The sequence below is a fragment of the Piliocolobus tephrosceles genome, chromosome 3 (assembly GCF_002776525.5).
Source record: "Piliocolobus tephrosceles isolate RC106 chromosome 3, ASM277652v3, whole genome shotgun sequence".
Classification (NCBI taxonomy): Eukaryota; Metazoa; Chordata; class Mammalia; order Primates; family Cercopithecidae; genus Piliocolobus; species Piliocolobus tephrosceles.
Window position 1 is genome coordinate 114,008,405 of NC_045436.1, and position 20,644 is coordinate 114,029,048.

General features: G+C 35.7%; 1 protein-coding gene across 6 annotated transcripts in view; it reads left to right on the top strand.

Annotated features, from left to right (window-relative positions):
- The window catches only part of RCHY1 (ring finger and CHY zinc finger domain containing 1), an 86,021-nt gene that overhangs the window by 44,464 nt on the left and 20,913 nt on the right, over positions 1 to 20,644 (top strand). For 5 of the 6 annotated variants that reach the window (XM_023189771.2, XM_023189773.2, XM_023189772.2 and 2 more), the window contains 2 exons: positions 3,215 to 3,334; positions 3,580 to 3,695. The exons of the other annotated variant lie outside the window; for it this stretch is intronic. Coding sequence is in view for 2 of the 5 variants with exons in the window: in XM_023189770.2 (XP_023045538.1) it covers positions 3,215 to 3,334; positions 3,580 to 3,695 (236 nt within the window). In the remaining 3 variants the exon portion in view is untranslated. The remainder of the gene's footprint in view (positions 1 to 3,214; positions 3,335 to 3,579; positions 3,696 to 20,644) is intronic. 6 annotated transcript variants of the gene reach the window in all.

The following is a 20,644-nucleotide window of genomic DNA, read 5'->3' on the forward strand; positions in this document are numbered from 1 at the left end:
GAGAGAGAACTGTAAGGGCATTGTCCTTGAGTAGCCAAAGGGTATGAAATCCAGTGCACAAGTGAAGAAGTCGGCCTTAGAAACATAGACTGTCAGTTCTTCATAAGAGAAGGCAGAGGATGAGGTATATTTGTAAGTAAGTTAATAGAGATTGTAGGAGGGTGTTCTTTTCAGGCCTATCAGCAGGAAGTAGGTTTACTGTTTTTATAGTGAAATAAGGTCATCAGCAGAGTGTTAAGGAGGAAGAAAGAGAGTTTTAAAGCCAGAGGAGAAGTGAAATGATCATCTAAATCTTAGGTCTTAGACTCTAGAAGAGTGACAGAATTGATTGGGGAAACGTGATAGTAAGTGTCCACTTCATATGAACCAGCAAGGATGGTGATGCTTTTTCTCTAGCGATATTCAGCTGCTTCTGATATAAGTCAAATAGGGTTTAACCAGGGTTGGGATTGTTATCCGTGAGTGCAGAGGAAGAGAAGGGAACTAGGGTGTTGCAAGGGGAGACTTGGAGTAAGTTAGGGAGGAGTTAGTTAATGGTTAGAGAATTTCATGCTTGGAATTGAGATGCAGAGGGGGTGTGCTGTTGTTCTGTAGCAGTGGTTTTCAAAGTGTGGTGAATGGACCCCTGGGGATTCCCGAGGTCCTTTCAGGGGGTCTGTAAGGCCAAAACTACTTTCTGTGAATACTAAGATATTTGTTTTTTTTTCAGTCTGTTGACACATGCACTGATGGTGGAAAAGCACTGTTTAGTACTGCTAGTACCTTAGCTTGAATCAAGACAGTGGCACTGAACTATACTACGCCTATAGTTCTTTTAAAAAGCCAGCTTCTCTTAAAAATGTTGATAAAGCAGTAAAATCATTAATTTTAATCAAATTTCAACCCTAGAATATATGTCTTTTTAATATGCTGTTTAATGACATGGGAAGTTTTGATCAAACACTTCTGCAAACTGAAATTAGAGGGTTGTCTTGAGGAAAAGCTCTTGTGCAATTGGATTGTAAAGTGAACTAGTTACTTTTTTTCATGGAACAACTTTTTTACTTGAAAAAACTGTAGTCATTCACATTTGGGTGTTCGGCAGACATTTTCTCAAAAAGGAGAAAAGTGAGACTCGCTATGAATGAAAATGACAGTATTTGTTGCCAGTGATAAAATTCAAGCTTTCACACAAAAATTAGAATTTTGGAAAACTTTTATTAGCTTTTGAGAGATTGGAAGCTTTTTAAAAGACTTTTTTTTTGGTGAGATTTTCTTCAATACCTAAAGACTTTTAATGAATGTGATTTTTTGATATTACGTGTTAAATGTGTGAACATTTAGAAGATGTAAATAACTCACTGAACTGGTATTTTCCAGATGACCAATGCATGAGCAAAACATCCATTTGAAGTGCAAGATAGATCAATAGATTTAAATGTAACCAAGGAAGAAAAGTTCATTGATATGATTTCAGATTTCATGTTGCAGCTACCCTTTAAGAGTTGTTGTTCTAGTGTAATATCAGAGAATAATGTCCATAATTCTCCAAAAAGGCTATTAAAATACTCCTTTCTTTTCCAGTGTACATATTTGTGTGAGGCCAGAGTTTCTTCTTGTACTTCAGCCACAACTGTTTGAATGCATAAGCAGATACAAGAATTGAGCTGTTTGGGGGGAAATATATAGTTATTTTTCATCAAAATATGTTATTTATGTTAACAAGTAATGAGTTTGTTACTTTTAAAAAGAAGTAATATTTTAAAAACCTATCCTTTTTAATTTATGATATGGTGTATGTCAATAGATAAAATCCACATAAACCAAAGCTCTTGGGGATTCTCAATAATTTTAAAAAGCGTGAAGGGATCCTGAGACCATTTGAGAACGACTGTTCTATGGTATAACTGTGAGAATAGTGGGTTGGAGGACAAGGTTATTGGAAATGACAAAGTCAAGGACTGAGAGTTGCAGAAAAAGGAAACCAGTTAAATGTTAAAATCTTTAACGAGTGAACTACGTTATGGTAAGTCAAGGCATAGGAAGCCTTCAGAAATGAGTGGATCTGCAAGGTCACAGTGTATTGAAAAGTATTGAGTTAGCTCACTGGCCTGGAAATCTCTTGATATACTTGTAATGGTAAAGTTGCTGTAATGAAAAAACCCAACAGTGATGTAGATTAAAGAATAAAGGTTTTATTTCGTCCCATTTAACAATTCCAAGGTGAGTGATGCAGATTGGTGATGGGGTTTGTTCCACATGGTCAATCCAGGGACGAGATTTTTCTGTTGGTATCATTTTGTCATGTTTTAGGGCATATGGCCATCTGTCTGATAGAGCTGAACAATTGTACCTAGGAAGGAGAGGATAGATTTTGGTGGACAACTGGCAGTCTTTGCCATGCTTGAAAACCAGGACTATCTCTTACATTTGTTGCATTTCCTGCAGTATTAGATATGAGGTTGATGATTAGTAAAAGCTAGTAAAATAAGAATATAATCTTTATTATTTTTAATGTAAATGAATTTATCTGGCAATGTGTAAGAAGAGGTTGCCTGTTTGCTGTTTAGGCCCAGAATGAAATTAGGGTGTTATATTAGTCTGTTTTCACACTGCTGATAAAGATATATCCAAAACTTGGAAGAAAAAGAGGTTTAATTGGACTTACAGTTCCACATGGCTGGGGAGGCCTGAGAATCATGGTGGGAGACGAAGGGCACTTCTTACATGGTGGTGGCAATAGAAAATGAGGAAGAAACAAAAGCAGAAACTCCTGATAAACCCATCAGACCTCATGAGATTTTACTCCTCATTGTCACGAGACTAGCACGGGAGAGACTGGCCCCCGTGATTCAGTTACCTCCTACTGTGTCCCTCCCACAACACGTGGGAATTGTGGGAGATACATTTCAAGTTGAGATTTGGGTGGGGACACAGCCAAAGCATATCAGGTGTTGTGGGATTAATGTTTAAATCTGGGGATTTCTTTCATAATTCTTTTGTTTTAAAGTTGTGTTTAACTTCATACAGACATAGTGACGTTGAAGGGAAGAATTAATATAAAATATGCCAAGAAGCTAGTGAAATGTTATGTTTAGGATCAGTTTAGCAGCTGATCTATTGGGTGTAATCTTTCAGTTCCATCCAGGAGGAGGAGGAAGAAATTTTCTTTTTGCATTGCACACTCGGTTTCTCTTGCTTCTTACTATATCTCTTTTTTCTTCATGGGGGTTAGGCACCTTGCTGTGACAAGCTTTATACTTGCCGCTTGTGTCATGATAACAATGAAGATCATCAACTAGATCGCTTTAAAGTGAAGGAAGTGCAGTGCATAAACTGTGAAAAAATTCAACATGTAAGATTTTATGACATTTTTATTTTCTTTTTAAAAACTGTATTAAGGTGGTTTGAAAACATTTAATCAAAAGTATTATAAATAAGACTTCTTTAACTTCTAGAATAAGCAATATCTTTGGTTTAGGTGTTTCAAACTTGTAAAAATAAACTGTATATACTTGAACATAAGTTCTAGATAGTCCAATGGTATCTCAAAATGTTTTGGTTAGTTTATTGCAGTTTTTAATTATGTGTCTTTTTTAGGCCCAACAGACTTGTGAAGAATGTAGCACATTGTTTGGAGAATATTATTGCGATATATGCCATTTGTTTGACAAAGATAAGAAACAGTATCACTGTGAAAACTGTGGAATTTGTAGGTACTGTATGTAAAATGTTCTTATCAATTGCTTCTAATGTATATGCAATAATTGTTTTTAAAATCAACTTTATTTAGGTGTAATTTACATCTGATAAAATACATTCATTTTAAGTGTCCAATTCAGTATCTCTTTTACTATCAGCACAATCAAGCTATAGAACATATCCATTCTAAAAAGTTTATTCATGCCTTGTTAATAATTTAATTTACCCATCAATTATTGTATAGCTTTTTAGAATTTTACCTTTGGAATATGAAAGATGTTTTGTATAAAGTGTTTTATGGGCAACTGAGGTAGAGAATTGGGATAAATTTTTCCTTTGTAAAAATTAGGATTTAAAAAATTATCAAATACAGGGTGATTTTATAAAAATTGGAAAAAACAGAAAAGTAGAAATAATAAAAATAAAATAACCTACAGCCTAACTGCAGACAAGCTACTGTTGACATGTTGGTGTATAAGGAGTTATTTTTTTTCTTAAAAAAACTCAAGTATTTTAGATGTATATTAAAGCGTGTATGTAAAGTGTGTCTAAAGTACAGTACAGTGAATAAGCCACTGAGTTTAGGAAAGGAGCGTTACCAATACTGTCAAAGCCCAAGGTGTTCCACGTTCAGTCCTTTCTTCTTGTCCCTGCTGGAGGTAATCACCGTCTTAAATATTTTAAGTCACTGTCTTGCTTTTTTTTTTTTAATATAATTTGTTTTTAAGGAAGGAAGGATAACCAACCTACCAAAATATACAGAAATTATAAGCAAATGACTTTATGAATTTTAACAAATGAACATACCTTTGTAATCACTACCCAGATCAAGAAACAGAACATTCATAGCACCTTCATAGCTTCCTGTATGCCCCCTCCAAATTAATACACTTCCCCAAAGGTAAACAGTATGCTGACTTTTGGAAGTTTTTAATAAATGGAATCATACAGTATATGTTCTTTTGTGTTTTATATGTTTTAAGGGCATGTCTTTCAGTGGTCACATACTTAAAATTATTACATTTTCCTGTATGATTGACCCATTTATTATTATATAATGTGTCTTTTTATCTTTAGTAATATTTCCTGCCCTAGGCTCTACTGTATCTGTATCAGCTTTCTTTTGATGAGTTTTTGCATGTATATCCTTTTCCATGTAGACATTTTTGTACATTTATATTTAAGGCATGTGCCTTGTAAAACAGTTTAATTTTTCAATACAGTTAGATAAAACTGTCTTTTACTTGGAGTATGTAGTTTGTTTTTTATTAATGTAGTTAGGATATATTTGTGTTTCAGTCTACAATTTTGGTAGTTTCTATTGCCTTATTATTTGTCTTTTTTTCCTCTCCTTTCTTTGGATTAATCTGTTGCTTTCCTATTTTGCTTTTATTCTCTATAGGCTTGTTAGTTATACGGTTTTCCATTATTTTCTTAGTGGTTATCCTAGAAATTATAACATACATCATTGGCTTACTAGAATAATATGTTTATCACTTCTTGGACAACGTTAGGACCTTAAACACTAAGAGTCTTTATATATAGTGCTATTGTTGTTATATATTTACCGTTTCTATTGCCCTTCTTTCCTGTAAGTCTCCAGCATTGTCTTTGGAGTTAGTTTTCTTCTGCTTGAAGAATTGTCTTTAGTATTTCTTTTAGTGAGGTCCTGCTGATGATACATTCTCTCAGTTTTGTTTTTTTTTTTGGTCTCTGAAAAATGTCTTCTTTTGCCTTCATTTCTGAATATTTTTGCTGGGTGTAGAATTCTAAGTTTACAGGTGTTGGTTCCCCCTGACCTTCCAACACTTTAAAGATATTTTGGTTCCATGGTTTCTGTTTAAAAATATCACCTCTCAGGATTATTATTGCTTCTTTGAAAGTAAAGTGTCTTTTATCCTCCTCTTGCTGTTTTTTAAGTTGTTAGCACTTTTTCCATGTGTCCAGGTTTGATTGAGTGTAATATTTATCTGGCGTGGGGTCTGTAGCATTTCTTGAATCTGTGGCTTGATGTCTTCTGTCAATTTTGAAATATTTTTGGCCAGTTTCTGTTCAGATAATGTTTCTTTACCATTTTCCCACCTCTTTTGAGACTCCATTCCATAGATCTTTTTACTACATCCCATATCTCTTCTTTTTTCCTGTATTTCTCCTACTTTGATTTTCTTTATGCTTCAATTGGACACTTTCCACAGATTATCTTCCAGGTCTCTATTCTGCTGTGTTGAATCTGCTGTTAAGCCTACCAAGTTATCTATTTATTTAAGTTATGAAATGTATATCGAATCTTCATTCTTGTTATTTTCCAGTTGTCAGGGGAAATTCTTTATCTTTTTTTTCTTTGAATGTATTGATCACATAATTTAAAGGGCTGTGCCTTATAACTCCAATATCTTGATTACCTATGGGTAGGTTTTGTTTTCTGTTTTTTCCCCATTGGTGTTTGGTTCTGCCTTTTGACATGTTTTTTTTTTTTTAGTTGATTGTTGGACATAATATGTAAAAATTTATTAAGCTCTGGAAGCAATTTTTTTTCCAGAGAGAACTTATTTTTCTTTCAGAAGGCAATTAATGTAGGGATGGATAACCTTAATCCAATTTAGCATTGATATTATTAGAGTCTAATTTTTTTTTTTTGTATGTCTTGTTCTATTTTGTTTTTTCTTTTTCCCCCTTTATTCTTATGCTCCTAGGACTTGGTCCCTTGGAGATCTTGACTTAAAGCTAGAGTTGCTTAACAGGCCCATCTCTTTTGTGGTGGAACCTGGACTCCAAAAATTGGCCCCTAGCATAGGAATATTTTCAGAGAGTTTACTCAGTTTCTTTTTTTTTTTTTTTTGAGACGGAGTCTCGCTTTGTCACCCAGGCTGGAGTGCAGTGACCGGATCTCAGCTCACTGCAAGCTCCGCCTCCCGGGTTTACGCCATTCTCCTGCCTCAGCCTCCCGAGTAGCTGGGACTACAGGCGCCCGTCACCTCGCCTGGCTAGTTTTTTGTATTTTTTAGTAGAGACGGGGTTTCACCGTGTTAGCCAGGATGGTGTCGATCTCCTGACCTCGTGATCCGCCCGTCTTGGCCTCCCAAAGTGCTGGGATTACAGGCTTGAGCCACCGTGCCCGGCCTACTCAGTTTCTTAGGCTCTTACCTTTTGCTCTCTGTTTAGTTTCTCAGCTTGTCACAGCACAGTTTAGGGTCTAAAAATCTCTCAAGGAAGAAAGAAGTAGAGACTATTGACCTTGCCTCAGTATATTTCCTTTCTTTCTGATATCTTTGCCCTTCAAGCACTTAGTTGCTCTTTACTACTTTTAAACAGCGTGTTTGTTTTCTTTAAATTGAGTTTTTCTAGTTCTCAGTAAGAGTTTTAGTCCTGTAGAAGCTACTTCGTCATTGTGGAAGTGGAAGGTATATGTTTCGTTTTGCTTATTTTAAAAATCATATATATGGCCTTTCTTGCTGTTTTTTTGTTTTTTTAAACTGACCTCTGTTTCTAAGAGTCATCCTATTTGATTAATTAACTCTAATTTATTTTCACTTTTGTAGTGTTATTTTGTATGTCACATCTACACATAGCTTCTAATTACCATATACAACCAAGAAAATCATACCCTCTTTTATTAGTTGATTTATTGACTTTCAAGTTATTGTTACTGCAAAGTACATATCTCATGCTACATGGTAAATATTAAACTTCATGAGATCACGGTATTTTCATATTTTAAATTTCTATACCTGGGGGTGCTTTATGTCAGGGTCCCCAGTGCTTGGGTTGTGGATTCTGGTGTATGCCCTGTTAGGAACTGAGCTACACAGCAGGGGGTGAGTGGTGGGTGATCGAGCATTGCTGTCTGAGCTCTGCCTCCTGTCACATCAGTGGTGGCATTAGATTCTCATGCTCCTGTCACATCAGTGGTGGCATTAGATTCTCATGGGAGCACAAACCCTATTGTGAACTGTGCATGCAAGGTATCCAGGTTGTGTCCTCATGAGAATCTAATGCCTGATTATCTAAGGTGGAACAGTTTCATCCCGAAACTATCCCCCAACCTCGGTCCATGGAAAAATTGCCTTCCATGAAACCAGTCCCTGGGGCCAAAAAGGTTGGTGACCACTGCCTTATATACAGTAGGTGCACAGTAATGTGTAGGCAGTGTATCTTTGGCAATGTTTTCAGTGTTATGATAACCCTGAATATACTAGAAAAATTAGTCATCACCATTTACTATTTAAGTATAATGGATTCTTTTTATTTTACAAAGTATTTTAAAGCCCTTTTATGAACAATATGCAGACAAAAGAATAAAGGGTAGTGAAAAACAACTTCATTGGAAATTTTACTAAGAATTTGAACACTACAAACCCAAATTTTAATTCCATGTATTTCAAGTTGAAGATAATGTGTGCTCAAATATGTCAGTGTCCTTTGTAACTGCAGTTGACCCTTGAACAATGTGGGGGTTAAGGGCACCAACTGCCAGCTCAGTTGCAAATCTGAGTATAACTTTCAACTCCCCACAACTTAACTACTAATAGCCTGCTACTGACTGGAAGTCTTGCCAATAATACAAACAGTCAATTAATACATATTTTGTATGTTATTATTATATTATATATTATATATTATATACTATATTCTATATTATATATTATATACTATATTCTTACAATAAACTAGAGAAAAATATTAGGACAATCATAAGGAGAAAATATGTTAACTGTTCATAGAGTGGAAATGGATCATCATAAAGGTCTTCATCCTTCTTCATGTTGAGTAGGCTGAAAAGAGGAAGAAGAGAGATTGGCTTTGCTATCTCAGGTGACAGAGGTAGAAGAAAATCTGCTTATAAGTAGGCTTGTGTACTTCAAATTTATGTTGTTTAAGGGTCAACTGTATTTACTTGTCAGTTGTCATACTTGAATCTGGCACATGTGCATCATGTAAATAACTGATTCTAGATTTTAGACACATTTCTGATAGGTTCTAGCTTGTAATTACTTCTGGTTCTTCTTGTATTTGCATCATCAAAATGCAATACTAATTCCGGATCTCAAATACACCACTAATAAGTCTTGGCTTATCATTACTTCTGTACATACATTACCAAATTCAAATCCATTTGAGAACTTTGAGAGTCATAATTTGGTTGAAGAAAAGATGACTTTCTTCATAATTGCATGCTTTGTAATTGCAAAACATTTTGATGAATTTTTTTCATTTTTACATTATCTGTTTCCTTCTAAGTACTTTTACATATGTACCTGCTTTCAACGTTTGTCCACTTATGAACCATATTAAGTAAATTTTGGTGTACAAACATCATAAAAGATGGAAGAATATTACACACGTCCTTTTAGCAAAATAGGATGGTCCAGGTTTTTGTCATGAAATAATGTAATTTGAAGTCCTTCCTAGTAAACGACTAAGTGAGGATACCATTTTTTGTTTTTAAATTTTTTTTTGAGTCTCGCTCTGTTGCCCACGCTGGAGCGCAGTGGCGTGATCTTGGCTCACTGCAACCTCCGCCTCCTGGGTTCAAGCAGTTCTCCTGCCTCAGCCTCCCAAGTAGCTGGGATTACAGGCACTTGCCACCATGCCTGGCTAATTTTTGTATGTTTAGTAGGGATGGCGCTTCACTGTGTTAGCCAGGATGGTCTTGATCTCCTGACCTTGTGATCCATCTGCCTTGGCCTCCCAAAGTGCTGGAATTACAGGCGTGAGCCACTGTGCCCGGCCACCATATTTTCGTTTTGTCCTTAGAGATATATTGTTCATTCCTTTTTTTCAGTGAGACCGTTCTTATAGTACATCATCTGAAAATCATAATCTGATTTATTGCTTATAGGATTGATTTCACCATCATTATATTCACCATCACCAGAGCACTGGTTCTCAACTGGGGACAGTTTTTTCCCAGGTGATATTTGGCAATGCCTGGAGACATTTTCAGCTGTTGTAACCAGGGGGTGAGGGGTAGTGGATGCTAATGACATCTACTGGATAGAGACCAGGGATGCTACTAAACATCCTATAATGTGCAAGATACTTTCCTGCCACAAAGTATTATCTGGTTCAAAATGTAAATATTGCCTAGGTGGAGAACCTTCTAGTCTAGAGTGGTTATCTGCCTTTTTGCATTTATCTTCTACTTCATCTAAAATTTCCCGTCTTTTTTTTTTCTATTTGTGAAAAATGAAAAATTCTGATTTCTCAACTGTGTTCAAGGAGAACTGCAAAGAAGGTATCTGCAGACTCTTTAATGCCTTCTGGAAAGATGATGTAATACTTTGAGCAGTATGGAAAGAAAACTGAAGGATTATGCATTAGTGATTATTTCATGTCGTTCTTTCATGTTTCCACATGAAAGGTCTTTTTACTGTGCTTTGCATTTTAGCCTTTTTGTTAGGATAGTTGGGAACAATTGATAATTAATGTGAAAGGATTCCTAGGATACTGAAATACTAAAATTAGGAAAAATAAGATTATTAAGATTCCATAATGTATCAGATTTATGAAAGTGTTCAATGGACCCATATAGTAATTGCAAACAGAATAGAATGAGTTTATTCTATTAAATAAAAAGCAGATTTTCTTCCTTGGAAGATTTCTAAAGAAAGAATAAATGTCATAATATATTCATCTTTAAAACAATTGATTAAAAAAAGAACTAGACCTGGGTATAGAGTGGATATTGTTTAAAAAAGGCTTTTGCAGTCATAAAGATTTGTTAAATACTGAATTTAATTAAAATCCCTTCTTAGAACTTTTTTTTTTTTGAGACGGAATTTCGCTCTTATTGTCCAGGCTGGAGTAAAACGGCACTATCTTGGCTCCCTGAAACCTCCGTCTTCTGGGTTCAAGAGATTCTCCTGCCTCAAGCATCCCGAGTAGCTGGGATTACAGGCATGTGCCACCATGCCTGGCAAATTTTGTATTTTTCATAGAGATGGGGTTTCTCCATGTTGGTAAGGCTGGTCTTGAACTCCCTCCCTCAGGTGATCCTCCCACCTTGGCCTCCCGAAGTGCTGGGATTACAGGCGTGAGCCACTGCGTCAGGCCTTTTCAGAACTTTTAACTTGTTAATTGTACAGTGCAAATATCCAAGTGTATTGAGTTTCTAATAACTATTTGATTATAGAATCCTTTTCATGTTCAGTGGAACATAGGAGATGTTTAATGTATAGAGTAAGAGAATTTTCAAATGGAAAAGTTGTTTTATATTTTATGTTACTGGGTATTGTAATATTATGTGACTCAGGTTATAGACAAACAATTATGTTCACTTCAAGTAGGTATTTTAGGAGGCATTTTATCTTTTGTCATTGTTCAAAAATATTTGAAATGTTTATTTTCTGCAGTTGCTTTTAATGAGTGCGTATGGCATACTGAAAAATTACCCTCGAGGATTTTTGAGTTCTTTTGGTTTTTAAAAAATCTACCAAAAGATATTGGAAGCAAAATTGATTGAGATTGACAAATACTGTCTTTAGTCAAATGATATATGATCATCAATAATGACTATTGTTTTTTAAATAATAAAAATACTAAAAGAGCTGGGCGTGGTGACTCACACCTCTAATCCTAGCAGTTTGGGAGGTCGAGGCAGGGGGACCAACTGAGGTTGGGAGTTTGAGACCAGCCTGACCAACATGGAAAAACCCTGTCTCTACCAAAAATACAAAATTAGCTGGGTGTGGTGGTGTATGTCTGTAATCCCAGCTATTCGGGAGGCTGAGGCAGGAGAATCACTTGAAACTGGGAGGCGGAGGTTGCAGTGAGCCAAAATCGTGCCATTGCACTCCAGCCTGGGCAACAAGAGCAAAACTCTGTCTAATATATATAATATATGTATATTTTATTATATATAATATATAAAATATGTATTATATATTTTGTTATATATATTGAGCAACTGGTTAGAGTTGAAAACTCTTTATCCTTTCATGGTAACTTTAAAAAAAAATCATGTTATTTGAATGTATTAATTCCTGTATTTTTGTTTGAAAATCAGTCTTTTTTGGAGCTGTACATACTCGATAGTCTTTTGCACCAAGTCTTTTTTGGGAATTAAACATTTTTGTCTTAGGTATATCGTGAAAGTTTGTCATTGCTTTTAGTTCATTAAATAAATCTATAAGGCAAGGATGAACAGATCTTCTTGGCATAGCTCTCCTACTAAAATTTCTACTCTTGACCCTATTGCTTTATCTAAGATATATGTGACTCTCATCTGGAGGTGTGGGCTTGAAAAATTGCTGTTCATCCTTAGGCAAGAATCACTGTAAGCAAATCAAGTGCTTCTTACAGAGTTTAATTGTGTATTATTCCTGGTTTACGTTTTAAAGTAGCTTGATTATAGTTACAGATTATCTTTGGACCGTGGTTATGTTTCTCTAAGACTGATGTGCCCTAAAGATGGGGTTTCAGTTTTCGGTAAATACGAGCAAACATCTGGTCTTAATTTTTTGGTAATGGACATATATCCTTACTGTAATGTACAAGAATGAGCTTTTTAAAAAATGAGGAAATAACCGGTTTCTCGTCGTTATTAAGCACCAGAGCTTATTATAAGACAGAATTGCGTAGCAGAAGTGGTTGCTGTGTTCTGATTATCCTTATTTTTATTGACATGTATTAGATGTACATAGTTTTGGACTACATGTGGTAATTCAGTGCATTCATATAATCAAATCAGAGTAATTGGGTTATCCATTACCTTAAATATTTATTGTTTTTTGAGAAAGGGTCTTGCTCTATTGCCCAGGCCAGAGTTCAATGGCACGATCATGTCTCACTGCAGCCTCGACCTCCCAGGTTTATGTGATTCTCCCACCTCAGCCTCCTGGGTAGCTGGGACTATAGGCATGTGCCACCATGCCCAGCTAATTTTTTGTGGAGATGGGGTTTCCCCATGTTGCCCAGGCTTAAAAATTTATACCAGAAACATTTGAATTCTCCAAATAGACGCAATTAAAAATGATAAAGGGGATATCACTACCGACCCCACAGAAATACAAACTACCATCAGAGAATACTATAAACACCTCTACGCAAATCAACTAGAAAATCTAGAAGAAATGGATAATTTCCTGGACACTTACACTCTTCCAAGACTAAACCAGGAAGAAGTTGAATCCCTGAATAGACCAATAGCAGGCTCTGAAATTGAGGCAATAATTAATAGCCTACCTACCAAAAAAAATCCAGGACCAGATGGATTCACAGCTGAATTCTACCAGAGGTACAAAGAGGAGCTGGTACCATTCCTTCTGAAACTATTCCAATCAATTGAAAAAGAGGGAATCCTCCCTAACTCATTTTATGAGGCCAACATCATCCTGATACCAAAGCCTGGCAGAGACACAACAAAAAAAGAAAATTTTAGACCAATATCCCTGATGAACATTGATGCAAAAATCCTCAATAAAATACTGGCAAACCGGATTCAGCAGCACATCAAAAAGCTTATCCACCATGATCAAGTGGGCTTTATCCCTGGGATGCAAGGCTGGTTCAACATTCGCAAATCAATCAACGTAATCCAGCATATCAACAGAACCAAAGACAAGAACCACATGATTATCTCAATAGATGCAGAAAAGGCTTTTGACAAAATTCAACAGCCCTTCATGCTAAAAACGCTCAATAAATTCGGTATTGATGGAACGTACCTCAAAATAATAAGAGCTATTTATGACAAACCCACAGCCAATATCATACTGAATGGGCAAAAACTGGAAGCTTTCCCTTTGAAAACTGGCACAAGACAGGGATGCCCTCTCTCACCACTCCTATTCAACATAGTGTTGGAAGTTTTGGCTAGGGCAATCAGGCAAGAGAAAGAAATCAAGGGTATCCAGTTAGGAAAAGAAGAAGTCAAACTGTCCCTGTTTGCAGATGACATGATTGTATATTTAGAAAACCCCATCGTCTCAGCCCAAAATCTCCTTAAGCTGATAAGCAACTTCAGCAAAGTCTCAGGATACAAAATTAATGTGCAAAAATCACAAGCATTCTTATACACTAGTAACAGACAAACAAAGAGCCAAATCAGGAATGAACTTCCATTCACAATTGCTTCAGAGAGAATAAAATACCTAGGAATCCAACTTACAAGGGATGTAAAGGACCTCTTCAAGGAGAACTACAAACCACTCCTCAGTGAAATAAAAGAGGACACTAACAAATGGAAGAACATATCATGCTCATGGATAGGAAGAATCAATATCGTGAAAATGGCCATACTGCCCAAGGTTATTTATAGATTCAATGCCATCCCCATCAAGCTACCAATGAGTTTCTTCACCAAATTGGAAAAAACTGCTTTAAAGTTCATATGGAACCAAAAAAGAGCCCACATTGCCAAGACAATCCTAAGTCAAAAGAACAAAGCTGGAGGCATCACGCTACCTGACTTCAAACTATACTACAAGGCTACAGTAACCAAAACAGCATGGTACTGGTACCAAAACAGAGATATAGACCAATGGAACAGAACAGAGTCCTCAGAAATAATACCACCCATCTACAGCCATCTGATCTTTGACAAACCTGAGAGAAACAAGAAATGGGGAAAGGACTCCCTATTTAATAAATGGTGCTGGGAAAATTGGCTAGCCATATGTAGAAAGCTGAAACTGGATCCTTTCCTTACTCCTTATATGAAAATTAATTCAAGATGGATTAGAGACTTAAATGTTAGACCTAATACCATAAAAACCCTAGAAGAAAACCTAGGTGGTACCATTCAGGACATAGGCATGGGCAAGGACTTCATGTCTAAAACACCAAAAGCAATGGCAGCAAAAGCCAAAATTGACAAGTGGGATATGATTAAAGAGCTTCTGCACAGCAAAAGAAACTACCATCAGAGTGAACAGGCTACCTACAGAATGGGAGAAAATTTTTGCAATCTACTCATCTGACAAAGAGCTAATATCCAGAATCTACAAAGAACTCAAACAAATTTACAAGAAAAAAACAAACAACCCCATCAAAAAGTGGACAAAGGATATGAACAGACATTTCTCAAAAGAAGACATTCATACAGCCAACAGACACATGAAAAAATGCTCATCATCACTGGCCATCAGAGAAATGCAAATCAAAACCACAATGAGATACCATCTCACACCAGTTAGAATGGCAATCATTAAAAAGTCAGGAAACAACAGGTGCTGGAGAGGATGTGGAGAAATGGGAACACTTTTACACTGTTGGTGGGATTGTAAACTAGTTCAACCATTATGGAAAACAGTATGGCGATTCCTCAAGGATCTAGATCTAGATGTACCATATGACCCAGCCATCACACTACTGGGTATATGCCCAAAGGATTATAAATCATGCTGCTATAAAGACACATGCACACCTATGTTTATTGCGGCACTGTTCACAATAGCAAAGTCTTGGAATCAACCCAAATGTCCATCTGTGACAGACTGGATTAAGAAAATGTGGCACATATACACCATGGAATATTATGCAGCCATAAAAAAGGATGAGTTTGCATCCTTTGTAGGGACATGGATGCAGCTGGAAACCATCATTCTTAGCAAACTATCACAAGAACAGAAAACCAAACACCGCATGTTCTCACTCATAGGTGGGAACTGAACAATGACATCACTTGGACTCGGGAAGGGGAACATCACACAATGGGGCCTATCATGGGGAGGGGGGAGCGGGGAGGGATTGCATTGGGAGTTATACCTGATATAAATGACGAATTGATGGGTGCTGACGAGTTGATGGGTGCAGCACACCAACATGGCACAAGTATGCATATGTAACCTGCACGTTATGCACATGTATCCTAGAACTTAAAGTATAATAAAAAAAGAAACATTTGAATTCTCTTTTAGCTAGTTTGAAATGTATAATCAATTAATGTAAACCATAGTCACCCTACTGATCCATCAAACACCAGGGCTTATTTCTTCTAAGTGTATATTTGTATCCATTAATCAACCTTTCTTCATCCCCTCCTCCGCCCCATCCTTCCTACCCTTGTTGGCTTCTGGTATCTTCCAGCCTAGTCTATCTTCATGACATCCAGTTTTTGGCTCCCACATATGATTGAGAACATGTGATATTTGTCTTTCTGTGGTTGGCTTGTTTCACTTAATGTAATGACCCATCCTATCCATGTTGCTGTAAATGACAGGATTTCATTCTTTTTAATGGCTGAATAATATACCATAATGTACATATACCATATTTTCTTTATCCATTCATCCACTGATGGATACTAAGGTTGATTCCATATTTTGACTATTGTGAGTAGTGCTGCAGTAAAACATGGGAGTGCAGATACCCTTTGATATACTGATTTCCCCTTAGATATGTACCTGTAGTGGACTTGCTGGATCATATAGTGCTCTATGTTTAGTCTTTTTGAGAAATCACCATACAGATTGCCACAGTGGCTGTATTAATTTATATTTCCACAAATAGTATACAAGGGTTCCACTTTATATCCTCACCAGCATCTGTTATTCCCTGTCTTTTATGATATAAGCCATTCTAACTGGGATGTGATGATACCTCATTGTGGTTTTGACTTCCGTTTCTCTGATAATAGTGATGCTGAGTATTTTCTCATGTACCTGTTGGTCATTTGTTTGTCTTTTGAGAAATGACTGCACCAGGTCTTTGGACTATTTTTAAATCAGATTATTTATTTTTTTGTTATTAAGTTGTCTGAGCTTTTTATATATTCTGGTTATTAATTCCTTGTCAGGTAGATAGTTTGCAAATAGTTTCTCTCATTCTGTGGATTGTCTCTTCACTTTGTTGTTTCCTGTGCTGTGCAGAAGCTTTTTAGCTTGATGTAATTCTGTCTTGTCTATTTTTGTTTCCGTTGTGTGTGCTTTTGAGGTCTTACACAAAAAATCTTTGCCAAGATCCGTGTCCTGGAGAGTTTCCCCAGTGTTTTTTTTCACAAGTTTTATAATTTCAGGTCTTAGGTTTAAGTCTTTAATCCATTTTGATTTGATTTCTGTGTACGGTGAGAGATAAGCATCTAGTTTCATTCTTCTGCATATGGTTATCCTGTTTTTTTCTGCACCATTTATTGAAGAGATTGTCCTTTTTCCATTGTACATTTTTAGCACCTTTCTTGAATATGAGTTAGCTGTAAGTGCATACATTTATATGTGGGTTCTCTGTTCTATATAATTGGCCTATTTGTCTCTTTTTATGCCAGTACCATGCTGATTTGGTTACAATAGCTTTGTAGTATATTTTGAAGTTAGGTAGTGTGAAATGTCTCCAGTTTTATTTTTTTTTGCTCAGGATTGCTTTGACTATTCAGGGACTTTTGTGGCTCTCTATAAACTTTAGAATTTCTTTTCTTTCTCTCTTCCTTCCTTCCTTTCTTTAAATGTTTGTTATAATTCAGCAGTGAAACCATCAGGTTTTGGGCTTTTCTTTGATGTGAAACTTTTTGTCATGGCTCTAATCTCATTACTTGTTACTGGCTTATTGAGGTTTTCTGTTTTTTTGTGGTTCAATGTTGGAAGGTTGGATGTGTCCAGGAATTTATCTATTCTAGGTTTTCCAATTTGTGGTCATATAGTTGTTCATAACAGTATCTACCTTTGTATTTCTGTGATATGAGTTCTTATGTCTTCTCTTTTGTTTCTGGTTTTCTTTTCTTCGTAGTCTATTAAATTTGTTTTGATTTTATCTTTTCCAAAACACCAGCTTTTGTTTTATTGGTCTTTTGTATTGTGTTTTTAGTCTCACTGTCATTTTTTTCTGCTCTGCTCTTTATTATTTCTTTCCTTTTACCAATTTTGAGTTTGTGAAGTCTGTCCGGGGGTAATCCAGTCATCTTTATTTTTCTTCTGTGTACGTCTTTCCTTTTTTTTTTTTTAAATGGCTGCTTTTAAGATTTTTTCTTTGTCTCTGGTTTTGACAAATAGATTATGACGTTCCATTGTATAGTTTTCTTCATGTTGCTTGTGCTTAGGGTTTGTTGAGCTTTTTGAATCCATTGGTTTATAGTTTTTTTGTTAATTTCAGGAAGGTTTTGGCTATTACTATTTCAGATGTTTTTTCAGTCCTCCCCTTCCCCTGCTTCCTACCTTAGGGATCTCCAATTGCATGTGTTGAAAGAAAAACTTAAGACAAATTAAACTTAACAGAGTTTAATTGAGCAAAGAATGATTTGCAAGTTGGTAGCCCCAAAATGATAATAGGTTCAGACCAACATTGTCTTTGCCATGTGGTCAGAGAGGATTTATGGACAGAAAAAGGAAAGTGACAGAAAATGAGTAAGTACGGAAACAACTGGATTGGTTACAGCTCAGCATTTGCCTTATTTGAACACAGTTTGAACAGAGGACTGCCTGTGATTGGCTGAAACTTGGTGATTAGTACAAGAGTAGGTTACTGTATGTAAATACATCTGGTTAGGTTACAGTTAACTATGTACAGCAAAGCCTTTAGGATGAACTTAAAATATGTAAGAGGCAGTGTTAGGCTCAACTGAACACATGTGTATTAGGTTGCTTGAAGTTGTCTCACAGCTTACTCATGCTCTGTCATTAAAAAAAAAATTCCGTTTTCTTCCTATTTCATTTCAGATAGTTTCTGTTACTGTGCCTTCAAGTTGACTACCTTTTTATTAGCAATATCAAACTTGCCATTAATTTCATCAGTGTATTTTTAAATCTCAGACCTTGTAGTTTTTATGTCTAGAAGTTTGATTTGGGTCTTTAAACATATTTTCCATATTTTACTACTTTTTTAATGTAATGGTATACAGTTATAATAACTTTTAATGCCCTCTCTTTTAACATATCTGTCAATTCTGGATTGATTGATTGATTATTATTCTCATTTTAGGTTGTGTTTTTCTGCCTCCTTGTTGCCTGGTTATTGTGGGTTGGATATCAGATATGATTTTTCTTTCTTTTATTTATTTATTTTTTTTACCATGTTTAGTGCTGGATATTTTTGTATTCCTATAAATCTTCTTGAGCTTTCTTTTGGGATGCAGTTAAGTTGCTTGGAAACAGTTTAGAGTGTTAGTTTCTCTAGACTCTCTCAGCTCATCATTTCAATCATGATGTCAGTTAGGGCTCATTTACTTTGTTTGTTGTCTCTCACAGATCACTCTGTGTTGTTGCCTGATGTTCAGTGAAACCGCTGTTTCATATATTCTGTCTTTTGTCATTATTGTTTCAGATGGGAGGGTAGATCTGATCTTGGTTATTCTATCTTTGGCAGTAGTGGAAACTTCCCTGCAGGGTTTTACTTACGGAGTTTGACAGGCTATTCTAAAGTTCATTTGTAAGAGAAAATTCACAATAGCTGAGTAAATTTTGAAGGAAGGACAACGAAGAGTGGATTGCCATTCTGTATATCAAAACATGATAAAACTATAGTAATTCAAATAGTTTACTATTTGTGCCAGAACAAATAGATAAATGGATAAACATAGAGTGTGTGTGTGTGTGTGTGTGTGTGTTTGTGTTTGTGTTTGTGTTTGTGTATAAACAGACAGATACTTATACATATGAATTTATGGCAAAAGTGACATTTCAAATCAGGAAAGGGTAGTATTAAGATAGTTGATTATCCATTCAGAAACCAAAAATTGACTCTTCAAACTGTATTCATTAGAATATGGATTTAGCGTCTTGTGACAGAAATCCAAAGTAATGGTGGTTCAAGAAAGGCAGAAGTTCATTTCTCATGGAAAAGTCTGAGTTGTGTAGCTAAACAGGAACTCGGGCTCTTCTTGTTTTTTTTGCCTTGTCATCCACAAGATATTTTCTTGTCTCTGTAGTCTAAAATGCCTCATATTCTGGTCTGTAGAAAGGCTACAGTTAGGTGAAGGGAAGGCGATTTTTCCTCTTAAGGGCACAGTGCAGAATTTTCATGTATCTCTTCTGTTCCCAATCTCCAGGTATGTTGGAAAATAGTCTTTATTCAGGACAGTTCTGAATAGCTCATTGCCTAGCTAAGTGTCATATTATTGTGGAAGAAGTGGAGAATAGAAATTTAGGGACAAGTAGCAATCTAACCTTTGCCATAAATAACAAATTTCAAATGGATTAAAGAAAATATAAAAATGAAAAGCTGTAAGTACTAGAAGCATACATAGGAGAGTCTGTTTATGATCTATAGGTTATAAAAGTATTTCCTAAGCAAGAGGCAGAAAGCATAAGCTATACAGGAAAATATTGATGGCTTTTTACTACATAGTAATAAAAAATGGCTATATGACAAAGTTAAGAGAAATCACAGACCAGAAAAGTAAATATAAATATGCAAATAAAATTGATATTTATGATATGTAAATATAATATATGCAAATGAAAATATTGATATTCATTATATAAATGAAAAAACTAATATTCATGATATATTTTTTACCTGTAAATTGGTTAAAAACAAATACTTTAGTAGAAAAATGGACAGAGCATATGAACAATCTACAGAGAAATCCAAGTAGTTCATAAACATTAATGTACATTCCCTGTCTCATAATTTGCAAAATGCAAATTAAAATGATATCTTTTGTTTGTCTATTTAATACAAGTAACCATTGTTAGCCAAAATGTGGGGAACATGGTTACTCTCATGCAGTGTTGGTGGAAGTATAAATTGGTACTGTCTATTTGGAGGTCGGTTTGGCAGTATCACAGTGTTGCAATATCTTCTGACTCAGTAGTTTCACTTCTAGGAATCTTGTAAAAAAATAACATGTGAACTAAGTGATGTCTGGACAAGGATGTTTATTGTATCATTGTAGCAACTAAAGATCATAAATTATATCAATGAGGGAATATTTAAAAAAATTAGTATACATCCATGTCATTAATGTAGCTATTAAGAAGAATGACCAGGTACTCCTCTGAGATGAAGCTTCCGGAGGAACAATCAGGCAGTAACATTTGCTGTTCAGCAATATTCACTCTTCTGCAATCTCTGCTGCTGATACCCAGGCAAATAG